At 37.1% G+C, this 11,792-nt stretch overlaps 1 protein-coding gene across 1 annotated transcript; it reads right to left on the reverse strand.

The window, feature by feature from the left end:
* Positions 1 to 634: 634 nt before the first annotated feature.
* On the reverse strand, positions 635 to 11,786 carry pkd1l3 (polycystic kidney disease 1-like 3). The gene is made up of 23 exons (XM_032559748.1): positions 11,415 to 11,786; positions 8,745 to 8,870; positions 8,565 to 8,590; positions 8,445 to 8,478; positions 8,235 to 8,305; positions 8,061 to 8,123; positions 7,825 to 7,980; positions 7,625 to 7,731; positions 7,431 to 7,554; positions 7,228 to 7,347; positions 6,730 to 6,949; positions 6,468 to 6,649; positions 6,149 to 6,379; positions 5,935 to 6,036; positions 5,348 to 5,526; positions 5,064 to 5,210; positions 4,758 to 4,960; positions 4,261 to 4,448; positions 4,044 to 4,176; positions 3,510 to 3,705; positions 3,198 to 3,417; positions 2,959 to 3,043; positions 635 to 1,638 (listed from the first exon to the last, which is right to left on the reverse strand). The coding sequence occupies exons 1-23, from the start codon at positions 11,734 to 11,736 to the stop codon at positions 1,592 to 1,594; spliced, it is 3,282 nt and encodes a 1,093-aa protein (XP_032415639.1). The 5' UTR covers positions 11,737 to 11,786; the 3' UTR covers positions 635 to 1,591.
* Positions 11,787 to 11,792: the final 6 nt, after the last annotated feature.

The raw sequence follows: 11,792 nt of genomic DNA on the forward strand, positions 1-11,792 counted from the left end.
GCAACATGGGCTACCTAAAGCCTAAACACCTCAGCAGTATATGACCATATACAGTACAGACCAAAAGTTTGGACACACCTTTTAATTCAATGAGTTTCCTTTATTTTCATGACTATTTACATTGTAGATTCACACTGAAGGCATCAAAACTATGAATAACACATGTGGAAATATGCACTAAACAAAAAAGTGTAAAACAACTGAAAATACCCCTTATATTCTAGTTTCTTCAAAGTAGCAACCTTTTGCTGTGATTACTGCTTTGCACACACTCTGCATTTTCTTGATGAGCTTCAAAAGGTAGTCACCTGAAATGGTTTTCACTTCATAGGTGTGTCCTGTCAGGTTAATAAGTGGGATTTCTTGCCTTATAAATAGTCATGAAAATAAAGAAAACCCATTGAATTAGAAGGTGTGTCCAAACTTTTGGTCTGTACTGTATATAAATATATATATGGTCATTCATAGCCTCATAGTAAATACAGGTATATTGAAATAGTTTGTGTTTCTTATAGTCACTAAATATGAGCTACATCATTTAATTTCTTTAATTCTTCTATTGTCTTTTTGCATTTGAGATACAATCTGTCTGTGTAGTCAGCATAAAAGATGAATGATCCTCAAAACGTTTGGAAGAAATAGCTTTATTTAAATTCACACATCTAATACCAATAAATAAAAAGGAAGAACAGGAACTTTGTGATTGGTGTGAAATCCCAAAATATCTACCACGAAAATGAAAATGTCTACGGCAGAAACGTGCATCTAGAAAACCGAAAGCAAAGACTCAAATTTAGTTAGTCCTACACATAAAGCATTCAGGAGGGGGGAAACACTGAATCCTAGAACCCACAGATGATAAAAAAACAAATGCAACATCCCCCTTTCAGCATGTCTTACATGGACAGAAGTGCAATAAAAAATGTGATCAATTATCCATCAGTTCCCATATGTGCAATTACATAAGCAGACCCTCCCACTTGTCTAGAGTGTACCTTCATTTAAAGTGACTCTCTGTGATGCATGCAGGAACAAGAGATCTGAGATCTAATCTTGCATTTTTTTATGTTACTTACTAACATTATTTTGTCCTACTGTTTCATCTTATAAAGTCCTATAATTTCCATACTAAAACCAAAAAATCTGTTTAATTTGAATGTTTTTCTCAACATAATTTAAAACAATTCAACAGTTCAACTTGAAGTCATGTAATTAAGTAAACTAATGTGAAACTTTGTATTATGATTCTTTGAGCAAACAACTATTTTTATTACTTACTAATTGTTTTATAGTATTGAAACTATTTCACTTCTGCAAATTACCAGTTTGCAGAAGAGTGATTGGCGCTGTGACCAGCTTTAAACTTCGGTGGTTTACATTAATAAACATACATAGCTATCAACATGTTTACATATTTAATCAGTCATTTCATCACCCATTTACTATGACTCCCCACTAAAGAAAGACTCTGTACATAGGAAAACATCAGAAAGTGTTATTAGATATTCATAGAGTAGCATGTATTGAAGACAAGCAGGCGTGATGATGGTATTCATACAGAGCAAAGCCTGTTTGGTTAGGTGTTGTATCCTCACAGGACATCTCTGCCGGTGTAGCGTCTGCATCTGTCCTGTTGCGCTGTGAGACAGAGAGGACACCAGCTCAGCTCTCATAACACTTCAGCCCTCTGAGGAACCAAGTGTGCACTGACAACACTTGAAGAGAATTAATCTGACATGAATCGTGTTGCTCTGTTAAAGTTGTCCAACAATTTTATTTTGTTTCTTTTCAGTGCGATAGGCACATTTATGTAAGAGCTCCCTACAGTGAATGAAATACCAAATGCATGAATAAATAATGTGTAAGTCAAATTGCATTAAGAAGGTTTCTCAGGTTGGTTCAAAGCCAGTTCTTCCATCACAAGATTTCTATCTTGTTTTTTTGTTATATAAAAGTCTTATATATTTCATGAAAACATCCTTTCTGGAGTGAAAAGCTAGACAAAAATATTTTGATGGGAGGGTTCCAAATTTAGAAAGTGACTGCAGCCCCACCTACTGGACAAAACATGCTACTAACACTTCACACTGAGGCAAAACTGAGGATAAGATGCAAACATCAAAAAGAAAGTATTTATAATGTTAAATTATCTTTTGTTCTCTCATCTAGATCAAAATTGCTGGGGAAAACTTTGCATACATATAGCATATAGCAGTCCAGAACTGAACTCTAATTTAACAAAGATTTTTATCCTGAGCTGCATAAAAATGGACTGATTTGACTTAACGTGAGCCACTAATTCAGAAGAATCTAGATGGAACTGGATTCTTGTCTTTCATCTGCCTCAAGATCACATTTTGTTGTCAATTAGCAGCATACAATCCAAACTGTAATTAAACAAATTAGTTTAAACATATTTTGTTGCAACCAAACTACAAGAACCACATCTTTTAGATAGCCACTGGGAGTTTTTAAAGGAGTCTTTATTTTATTTTGAGTTATCCAAAAATATTCTGAGTCTAATCTGAATAGATGTTGTAAACTTGGACCATGTTGCTTTTCAGAAGCAGCACCTGGCCTCCAGATGTGGAAACACAGTTGGTGAGACTGAGCTAAAACTGTAAAGTTGCTAAAAAACATTTGCTTTGCTCATACCAGCAGCTACTCTTAATCATTCACTTGGTGAATGATTAATATTATCACTCTAAATAAATATTTTATTTTACATTAGCATATAAATACTGACATTACAAAAGTAAGAGGAACTGATTGCACACTGCAGTAAATAGTTTGTCTTCTTTAATGAGAGAAAGACAAACACTGAAAATAGAGACAGCAGTCCTCTCAGATCATGAAGAAGACAACACTCCCTGATGCTGACTCTTCAGCTCTATTCACTATATTTTTCTAAAAGCCAATCAAACATATCAAGTCCTACATTATATATCATTATCCTACCTAACAGTGCCTGTGCTGCTTCTTCAGTCTCCTCCACAGCCACAGGTTTCAGCAGCAACGCGAAGAACACAGCAACACCTATCACCTGGGAACAAAAACATCACAGTAAAATCTTTCAGAAACAACCCGTTCAACGAGAGACAATACAGGCAATCAGTTCCAGGCTGCATGTACCAAACAAGTGCAACGTCTTGTAAACATAGTTTTTGAATAAGACTGATTTCCTTTAAGGTACCCACCTTTAGAGGCTGCAGTATGAAGATGCTCTCAAAAAGGGACAGACCCAAAGACATGACCCACTTAATGGATTTCTCTTTGCCGTACTGGAAGCCGTACAGCAGGGTGAAGTAAGTGGATATCCCACTGATGGAGAGCAACAGGAACCAGCCAATGAACACACACCACCAGGGCAGCTTGACACCTGTCGGGGTCTTCTTCTTCTTCCTCACAGGGACTGGACTGTTTAAAAAAAAGACAAATAAAAAGAAAAGAAAATTGAATGAGAGAAAACATAGGAAAGAACATGTAATTAGTGGTGTGAGTGGGCCAACCAGTTGGACAGGTGACTGCTCAAGACCATCTCAGCCTTGCGAACCAGCAGGTTGGTGTTGTTGAGAACACGCTGGTACTCTTCTGGACAGGAGAAGTTTTTTGCATCCAGTTTTTCCAGGTTCATGAGGAGGTGGCACAGACCGGCCAGGAGGAACTTGCTGCAGTAGACCCAGTGGTTGTCGCTCTCACTCTCACCTGTGGAGGATTTATTGAAGGACCAGCTTGTAAAGAAAAGTCCTGAGGTACTTTTCTACGGAAAATCTAACTGTAATTATAAACATAATATGATTTATTCTAACCAGTTAAGATTAGATTAAACATATTTGTATTTCTGCACTTTTTTTGATAAAACAAAACAAAAAAAACCCCAAAGTACTCTGACACAATTTAGTTTTTAATTCATTTTCTGCTGTTTAAAAATCTGGTTTTGTTTTTAATATTTACAAGCAGATGTATTTCAGCATATCTTCCTTCTATCTCACATATGCTATATTCTTTATTTTATTTATGTCAAACAACAACAAAAACAACACCTTGCATGTGCTGGATAAAGACATGAAGCCGGTCCAAAGCTGGGACCAGATCATAAGAGGCCTCCAGTTTGAGAACCTCTGACATCTTGTTCCTTGGATTCATGCTCACCAGAGAAATAATCTTCTCAGTTTCCTGCAGTAAAATAAATTAAATATTTGCACTCAAGAGACTTTAGTCTGGTCTTGACAAAACAAAACAAAACAAAACAAAACTCACATTCAGGACAGTAGAAATGGAGACAGCTGGAGGTTTGAAGATCTCATCAGGGTCGTCTTTTTTGGATTTTGAAACAATGCGAGGTCGGATGCTTCGGAAAATGGTTATGATGAGGATATTGATGGGGAACATAAGAAGACCGCTCTGCACACCCACCATGACATCCTGCCAAGTCATCTGGAGGGATCCTTGAGCAAAAACATGAAGTATTTTAAAATATTTTTACATGGAAGCTTTCAGCTTATCAAAATAAATTACACTTTACTTTTGTTCATTTACTGAATTGGAAATATACGATAAATACATACTATGTACTTGTAAGGTTCTTGCTTTTTTTTGGTCTTTTTTGTGTTTTAGATTAGGTCAGATTAGTTCAAACTAATCTGAACTAAGTTTCAGATTAGTTTTCAAAAGTTTCTTATGCAGTATTTTTTCTAAATGCATGAAGTTTTGCTCCTCAGATCATTAAGATTTTAAGTCAAAAGCTATGCAGCCACCTATTGAAACGACCACAGCAGAGTTTGGATCCACAGGAATGTTCCAGAAGGCGATGTTGATGGCCATGGTGCACAGGAGCAGGCTCATGCAGCAGGAAACCCTCTGAGCTCGGGTGAAAGGACTGCGGGACGGGGGATCCACGATGGACACCCAGATGTGTTCATCCCTAAAACCAGTCGATGTTCGGCTCTGGAAAATATTCCTGACCAAAAAAGAGAAGAATAAAAAAATAAAAACAGAACAGTTAAACCTGGCTCTGTCAAAGGCTAAGGACTTTATCTTCAGTGTGAACAACATATTCTTACCTGAAACTTGCGATCTCGTTGCTTTTTGCAGAATTAAAGGTTTTCTTGGTCATTCCGTCTCCTTGGTCAGAGCTCAGCCAGCAGTTACAGAAGAAATGCCAAACATTTTTACTTTGAAGGTCCTGTATGGTCACTTTGCTGACATACCTTACATGTGAGAAAAAAGGTACAGGAGTTTTTGGCAGAGACTAAAACAACTACTAGTAACAGTTGTTTTTTTAATTTGTGTTTTAGTACAGATGAGACAGAAATGTTTAATGTTTGAATGGCTCAGCCTCTGTTACCATGATGGGTGACCTCCCGAGTTGTCATGCTGCAGGCGAATGTTTTTCAGTTCTCCCAGTGGGTAGGGTGTGGACAAAAGGAACATGTCAAAGGATCCTCTCTCAAACACCGGCTTTTCTGGATCGGTCAGGGTGTGTATGGTGCTGTCTGCTTCTGTGCCAATCAGCTTCACTGTGACCTGCAGGACAGCAACGAGAACTGATGGAACAGCACTGGAACGACATATCAATGTTCCACATAATAGATCTTTTCATGCATGCAAGGAAACGCTGCACATATTCTATCCAAGTGTGTTATCTAGTGCTCTAATTTATGCTGCATAATGTGTGTTGGAAAGGCAATCAGAAGGACAAGAACATCAAGCAACTGGATAAGCTGGTGATAAAAGCTAACTCTGTGTTTGGCAATAGGGTGGAGTAATTACACATGGTGGCAGAGAGGGGAACACTGAAGAAAATAAGTATTTATAAGTAAATAAGTTGTGTCCTGCTTGGCCAGAAAATAAAATATCTAAGTGAAGAATGGAAGCTTGTACTTGTGTTAATGATAAATTTTAATTCTAATTCTGAACACTTAAATGTTTTACGTTAGCAGAAGTGCCTGCGCCTCTGCGATGTCCCGTCTGGACCCCGATCAGATAGTTGTACTGAGTTCCTGGGTGATTGTCCTCCAACAGAGTTATCTTCCTCTGACAGATATAAAATGCATGACAGTGAATACAATTAGATTTGTTGGAAGACATTATTCAACTCATAACATTCAGCGTGAAAAGGGAGAAGCACAAACATTAGATGTCTGACCTTAGAGCTCGCTCTGCGGTCAGCGTAGCAGGCCCACAGCAGTGTCATCAGGTAAAGACCATAGAAAGCACACAGCAGGGCCAAAACCACGTAATTCTGATTCACTGTGGCAAACAGCTCTGCTGTTCGAGACACGTCAACATAGTTTGGCATCACAAAGAAGGAGCTCCCAAAGAGAGTCAGGTGGTTACATAGACACTGTGTCAGCTCCGGACTGCTTTTCTCTCCCACCTGCATGGCAGAAAAACACGCACCACTGTTTAGTAAGCCGTATATCTACTGTTAACCCCAAGATATGAATCCAAAACAATGTGCGTACCCTGCAGCCTTCGTCGCTCCACTCCTCATTCTTAGTGTGCCAGTAAAGGCACCTGGTAAGGTATGTGCTGATGTTCAGCGTCACTTCTCTTTCCAGCGTGAAATTCACAAGTCTGGCTTCCACATACCAAGCCCCTGATGTGTTCTTTAGCATCTCAGGGGTAATCAACCAGCGGTAGTTCTCTGAAGCCAAAATATATCAGTCTGTCATCAAACCTCAACCACGAAGAGCAAAGGGTAGTGTAGGTGCTAGTGATGGTTACCTGAGTGGCTCAAAATGGTTGAGTTGTGGAAATATGTAGAGTTGGGAGGTGATTCATAAGACAAGAAAACAGCCAGTGACACGTTGATGCTTGGTTCGACGTTAAATAATATGGTCATCTTGGTGTCAGACACATTGATCTGAGATACAGACCTTGTGTTCTTAGTCAACACGATAGCGGTGCTGGTCAGAGATGAATTATTGAGGCGAGGCAAAAAGATCTGAGGCAGAAAAGATGTTTTCATGATAAGAACCATTAGGATGAAGTGTCTGATGTGTCTAACAAAAGGCTTCAAACAAAAATGATTTCACAAGAATAGTTTCACGTTTCAGAAACACAGAAATACTTCGGGTAGCTTCGGGTGATAAAATTTTAAACACTTCTATCATTCTTCACGTTATTTATGTGACTCTATATGTAAAGCGTTTAGTTCTTGAGGTTAAAACATAAACATTGTTCTTTAATGACAAAAAACTTTTTTTTTCACATTGGCTGTACCTCAACCATCTCTGAGAGATTTCCCAGCATAATCTCAGATTTTCCATCACTGAGCATAAAGTTGCAAACATTTCCTGATATGTTTGCAGAGGGGTAGGGGTTGACTGTGAATGTAGCCATCTAAAAATGAGAGACAATCTCTGTTATAAAAGGCTGCAAAAAATATTTTAAAAAACCAATATGTGACAGTAACTCACACAGACCTGTGCAATGACATTGTCATACTTCCCAATGCTTGATTGCATTGCTGAGAACGAAGGGAGCTTGACCATCCCTCCGTCTTCCTTTGAACCCAGCACTGCATTGCTGAGCTTCTCAGGTTTGTACCTGATTGAAGGGAAATCAAATTTAGTCCAGTTATATAAGACAAAAGTAAGAAAATGGAGAAGAAACTTACGCGCTTGTTATGACACTGCCTAATGGGGTCCTGGAGACGGTTGGTGTCTCCCCCACGAGCAACAGAGAAGCTGCTTTAATGAGCTCCAATACATTCTCAAAAAATTGCTGGTGAAAGGAGAAAGCAATGCCATCTGACTTCAAAAGCCAAAAGGGTAACACAGTGTCCATGTGTTTAATAGTGACAATAAACAAACTTACGTTATTTTGGTTGCGATCAAAATCACATTTTTGTATAGTCAGATAAAGGATGGCATTGCTACACTTGATGATGGAGTCGATGGTAGCAGGATGATCTTTAGCAAAATTACGGTCCAGTTTGTTTGTGCCACCCAACAGATAGGAAATAAATTTGTTCTGTGGAAAGGGAAAAAGGACAAAGTTTAACACAATGTAAGACAACAGGATATTAATTATGATGAAAGAAAACATCTTACCCTATTTTCATCAGAAGGTTCTCCTGCAGTTGTTTCCATGTATGTCAGAAATCCTTCTGCATTCTACCTCAGAAACATAGTATATTTTTTCATGTAATACAGAAATATGTGTACTTTTAACTCAAGAACTCAATTACTTTATTCATTTAATGTCACATAAGTGGCTTGCCTCACCTCTAGTAGACCAGTAATGTTGTTGATATTTCCTTTCATTTGATCCAAATCAATGAAATCCCTTTTGGTCCCTGAAATAAAAATACCTTTATTTATTTATTTATTTATTTATTTATTTATTTATTTATCTACTAGCCAGATGTATAAACAACACACAAATCCGCAGCCTACCACTATTTCCTTAAGATGTAATTTAAGTAGTTAACTTACGACGCCTAGCGACATCACTGGAGGTTTTTGCATTCTAAAGAGAAAACACCAGCAAAAGAAAAGGACCTTAAAACTGGTCCTCATAGATTTTTTACTTTTAGAGTGAGATTTATATCTTACCTTTAAATTTGTTGGAGACCTTGAAGCTTTAAATAGAGAATTACACAAATTGGGATATTAAGTACAGCATCAAAGCAAATACAAATGGTGATAATTACATTCTACTTCTTTTTTATACATGAAAGGAAAGAGATAAAATGCAGATATAAAGAAAAGATTTGACTGGTGGCCTCCACATACTATGTGTGCAGAGAGATCCTCGTCTCTTGCTGCAGTCGGACGTTAGGAGCCGAGGAGGACTCAGCTTCATATATGTGCAGAGTTCCTTCAAAGCTTCCTCTTTTTCTGTTTTTAACCTCTTAAAACCTGACAGAACAAACAATAGTCAGACATTTCTGGACAGACTCGGTAACACTTTATTAGACGGGTTGTGAATACGACTGTCATGACACCGTCATAAACATGACATAACACCGTCATGAACATGAGTAAGTCTTCATGAACATTTATGACTGTTGTCATAAAGTGTCATTCGGTAAATCATGACACTTTTAAAGTTGACATTATTCAAAATGTATTTGTTATGACAACTTGACATTAACCAAGAAATCATTATCTGACATAAATTTATTATAAAAGTGTTACTGATTAAACTTTAAAAAATACATAGCTTTATGTTATTAAAGCTAAAGTTTAATCAGTAATACTTTTATGATTTCTTGGTTAATGTCAAGTTATCATAACAAATACATTTTTAATAATGTCAACTTTATTTTGAAAAGTGTCATGATTTACCAAATGACACTTTATGACAACAGTCCTAAATGTTCATGAAGACTTACTCATGTTCATGACAGGTGTTATGTCATGTTTATGACGGTGTCATGACAGTCTTATTCACAACCCGTCAAATAAAGTGTTACCTTTTTCACAAAATATAATTTGAATGAATGAATGAATAAATGAATGAGATAATTATTTGGAACATTTAAACAACATATGTTAGCATAAAAAAATTGTATCTTACTATTTCAGAAAGGAGTAGAAAGAGGCAAATTATTATTAAATCTAACTCTCATTAACTCATTAAGCTCATTAAATGAGGGTAGGAGTTTTCGCCATGTGTAGATCTTCCACCAGAGATAGAGGACAAGCAAAATATTACCAGCTTGGTCTAAGAGTTCTCTGAACTACCTGTTTAAAAAACAAAACAGTTCAGTTTTTTTTTTTTTTTTTAAAGGTTTTGTTGGCTCTAGTGGCCTTTATTTGAAAGTAGTTTGACAGGAAACAGGGTAATCAGAGAGGGGGAAGACATGCGGCAAACGTCGCCAGGCCGGGAATCGAACCTACGACCACCGCTACAAGGACTAAGGCCTCAACGTGGGTCATGCTTTGCCCCTGTGCCACCACAGCACCCCAAAACAGTTCAGTTTAACAATATGCTCTTGGCAGATTTGGATTTAAAGTAATAGTTAAATTTGACCAACATGTTTTGTCTGACTGGAAGTAATTTGTATGTTTTGGAGCGCTCCAGCTGGAGTCTTGACTTGAATGTGAGGGAACTAAAGAGGGAATGGCAAAGAGGCCTTCCAACTTCAAAATTTATTAACACTATATTAATATTTTGACAATAAACAAATAATTTTATTTATTTATTTATTTAATAGCCAGATGTATGTCATCATTGCGTAACAAGTTAATTCTCTGCCTATTCTATCTTTATTTAATTTAGTTGAATATTTCACTCTGTTTTTGGAAAATTAATACTGTGTTCAGTTACTCATTTGTCAGACATTCCTGTTGGGTGAAAAGAGAACCATCATAGAACACCTCCAATGTTTTTGAATTGCAGGTTTTATTACTATAATTTGTAATAAAATTCAAGTTCATGGTCTGTAAACTGCTAATACGTAGTTTTACATGAGAATCTTAAAGAGCTAGGTGTTTGATTTTAAGAAAAGCCATCCTTCCAAACATGTGTTGGCATCTTTCTTATTGCTGTTTCATCTAGGCAACTATTCATAATCCTGTAATAGATGATGAAAAGTGTACCCTTCATGCTCTTATGTTCTTTTAAAATCAACCAGAATGAAAAGACAAAGGAACTCTGGTTTGGTTGGACTATGTGATCAACCCCTTAGATTGCCCAAATACATTTATGTATGCATGCAATTCTAATCTGGACGTCTTTCATTTTATGCTTTTCAAACACATTTATGTGTAGTTTAGATGAAATGTAAAGTAACTTCTCTTATATTGCTTCATCAGCTTCTGTTTACTCAGATTGTTTTTCAGCAACTTCAGAATAATGTGAAACAAAATAATACATGCCTTGTGTTTTGCTCAGTCTATAAAGAAGTTGGGTGCTTTTTCAATTGAATTACAATTTTTTTCTTTTAAGGACCTTTGTCCTTAACAGGAAAAAAATATTCAAAACTATTTAAATGAAGATGTTGTTGCAGCCTTGATGACAAGAATTCAAATGAAATCCTGAGATGCACTTCCCAAAAGAGAAGACAGCCACTTTACTGTGTCTATAATCTCTTAGGTTAAGTTTAATTTATTTTATATAGTAAATTTTACATCTTTGCTTTCATTTGTGTTAAATTAATAATGACCATGTAGAGCTTGTGGAGCCACTGCACACTTAAGGTTAGATTAGACGTATGTACTTTTACAATCTGGTAAGGACAAAATTACTTATACATTATACCTTAGAATTCACTTATTTTCACCATAGATGTAATTCACACCGTTTTTTCTTAACAAAACTAACTGATCATGTGCAAACCAATTTGAAGAGGTTATTTTTCATAACTTTATTGTGAAGGCTAGACTAAACAAAAAATGGAAAGCAACATTTGTTTGCAGTTGTAATAAGTTACAGAGGAGTAAAATAATTTGACTCACTTGGGGATGGATCCCTGTGATGTGCTTGGACCCCTTTTTCCACCCACCAGGTGAAGCTGCTGGTGTTTTTCTCTCTGGTAATGTTGCTCAGGAACATTTGGATTGGGCTATTCAGCACATTCAGCAGCTTCCCTCCTCTCTCCTTACAGCTGCTCCTTGCTTGGTACCAAGTTTCTGACTCCTCCACAAACTCCAAGCAGACATTTTGCCAAACAAACTCGCATGATGCTGTCAGGTTGCCGTCCGGGCAGGTCTCACACTTTTCGGTTAAAGACAGGCGTCCATAAGAGATCCACAGCAAGACAAAAGTTTGGAGTAACATGTCTATTGTGCTGCTGGCCCTGTGGCTGGACCTTCTACTGAGCTTGGTGCCTTCAG

This window comes from Xiphophorus hellerii, chromosome 4 (assembly GCF_003331165.1).
Source record: "Xiphophorus hellerii strain 12219 chromosome 4, Xiphophorus_hellerii-4.1, whole genome shotgun sequence".
NCBI lineage: Eukaryota > Metazoa > Chordata > Actinopteri > Cyprinodontiformes > Poeciliidae > Xiphophorus > Xiphophorus hellerii.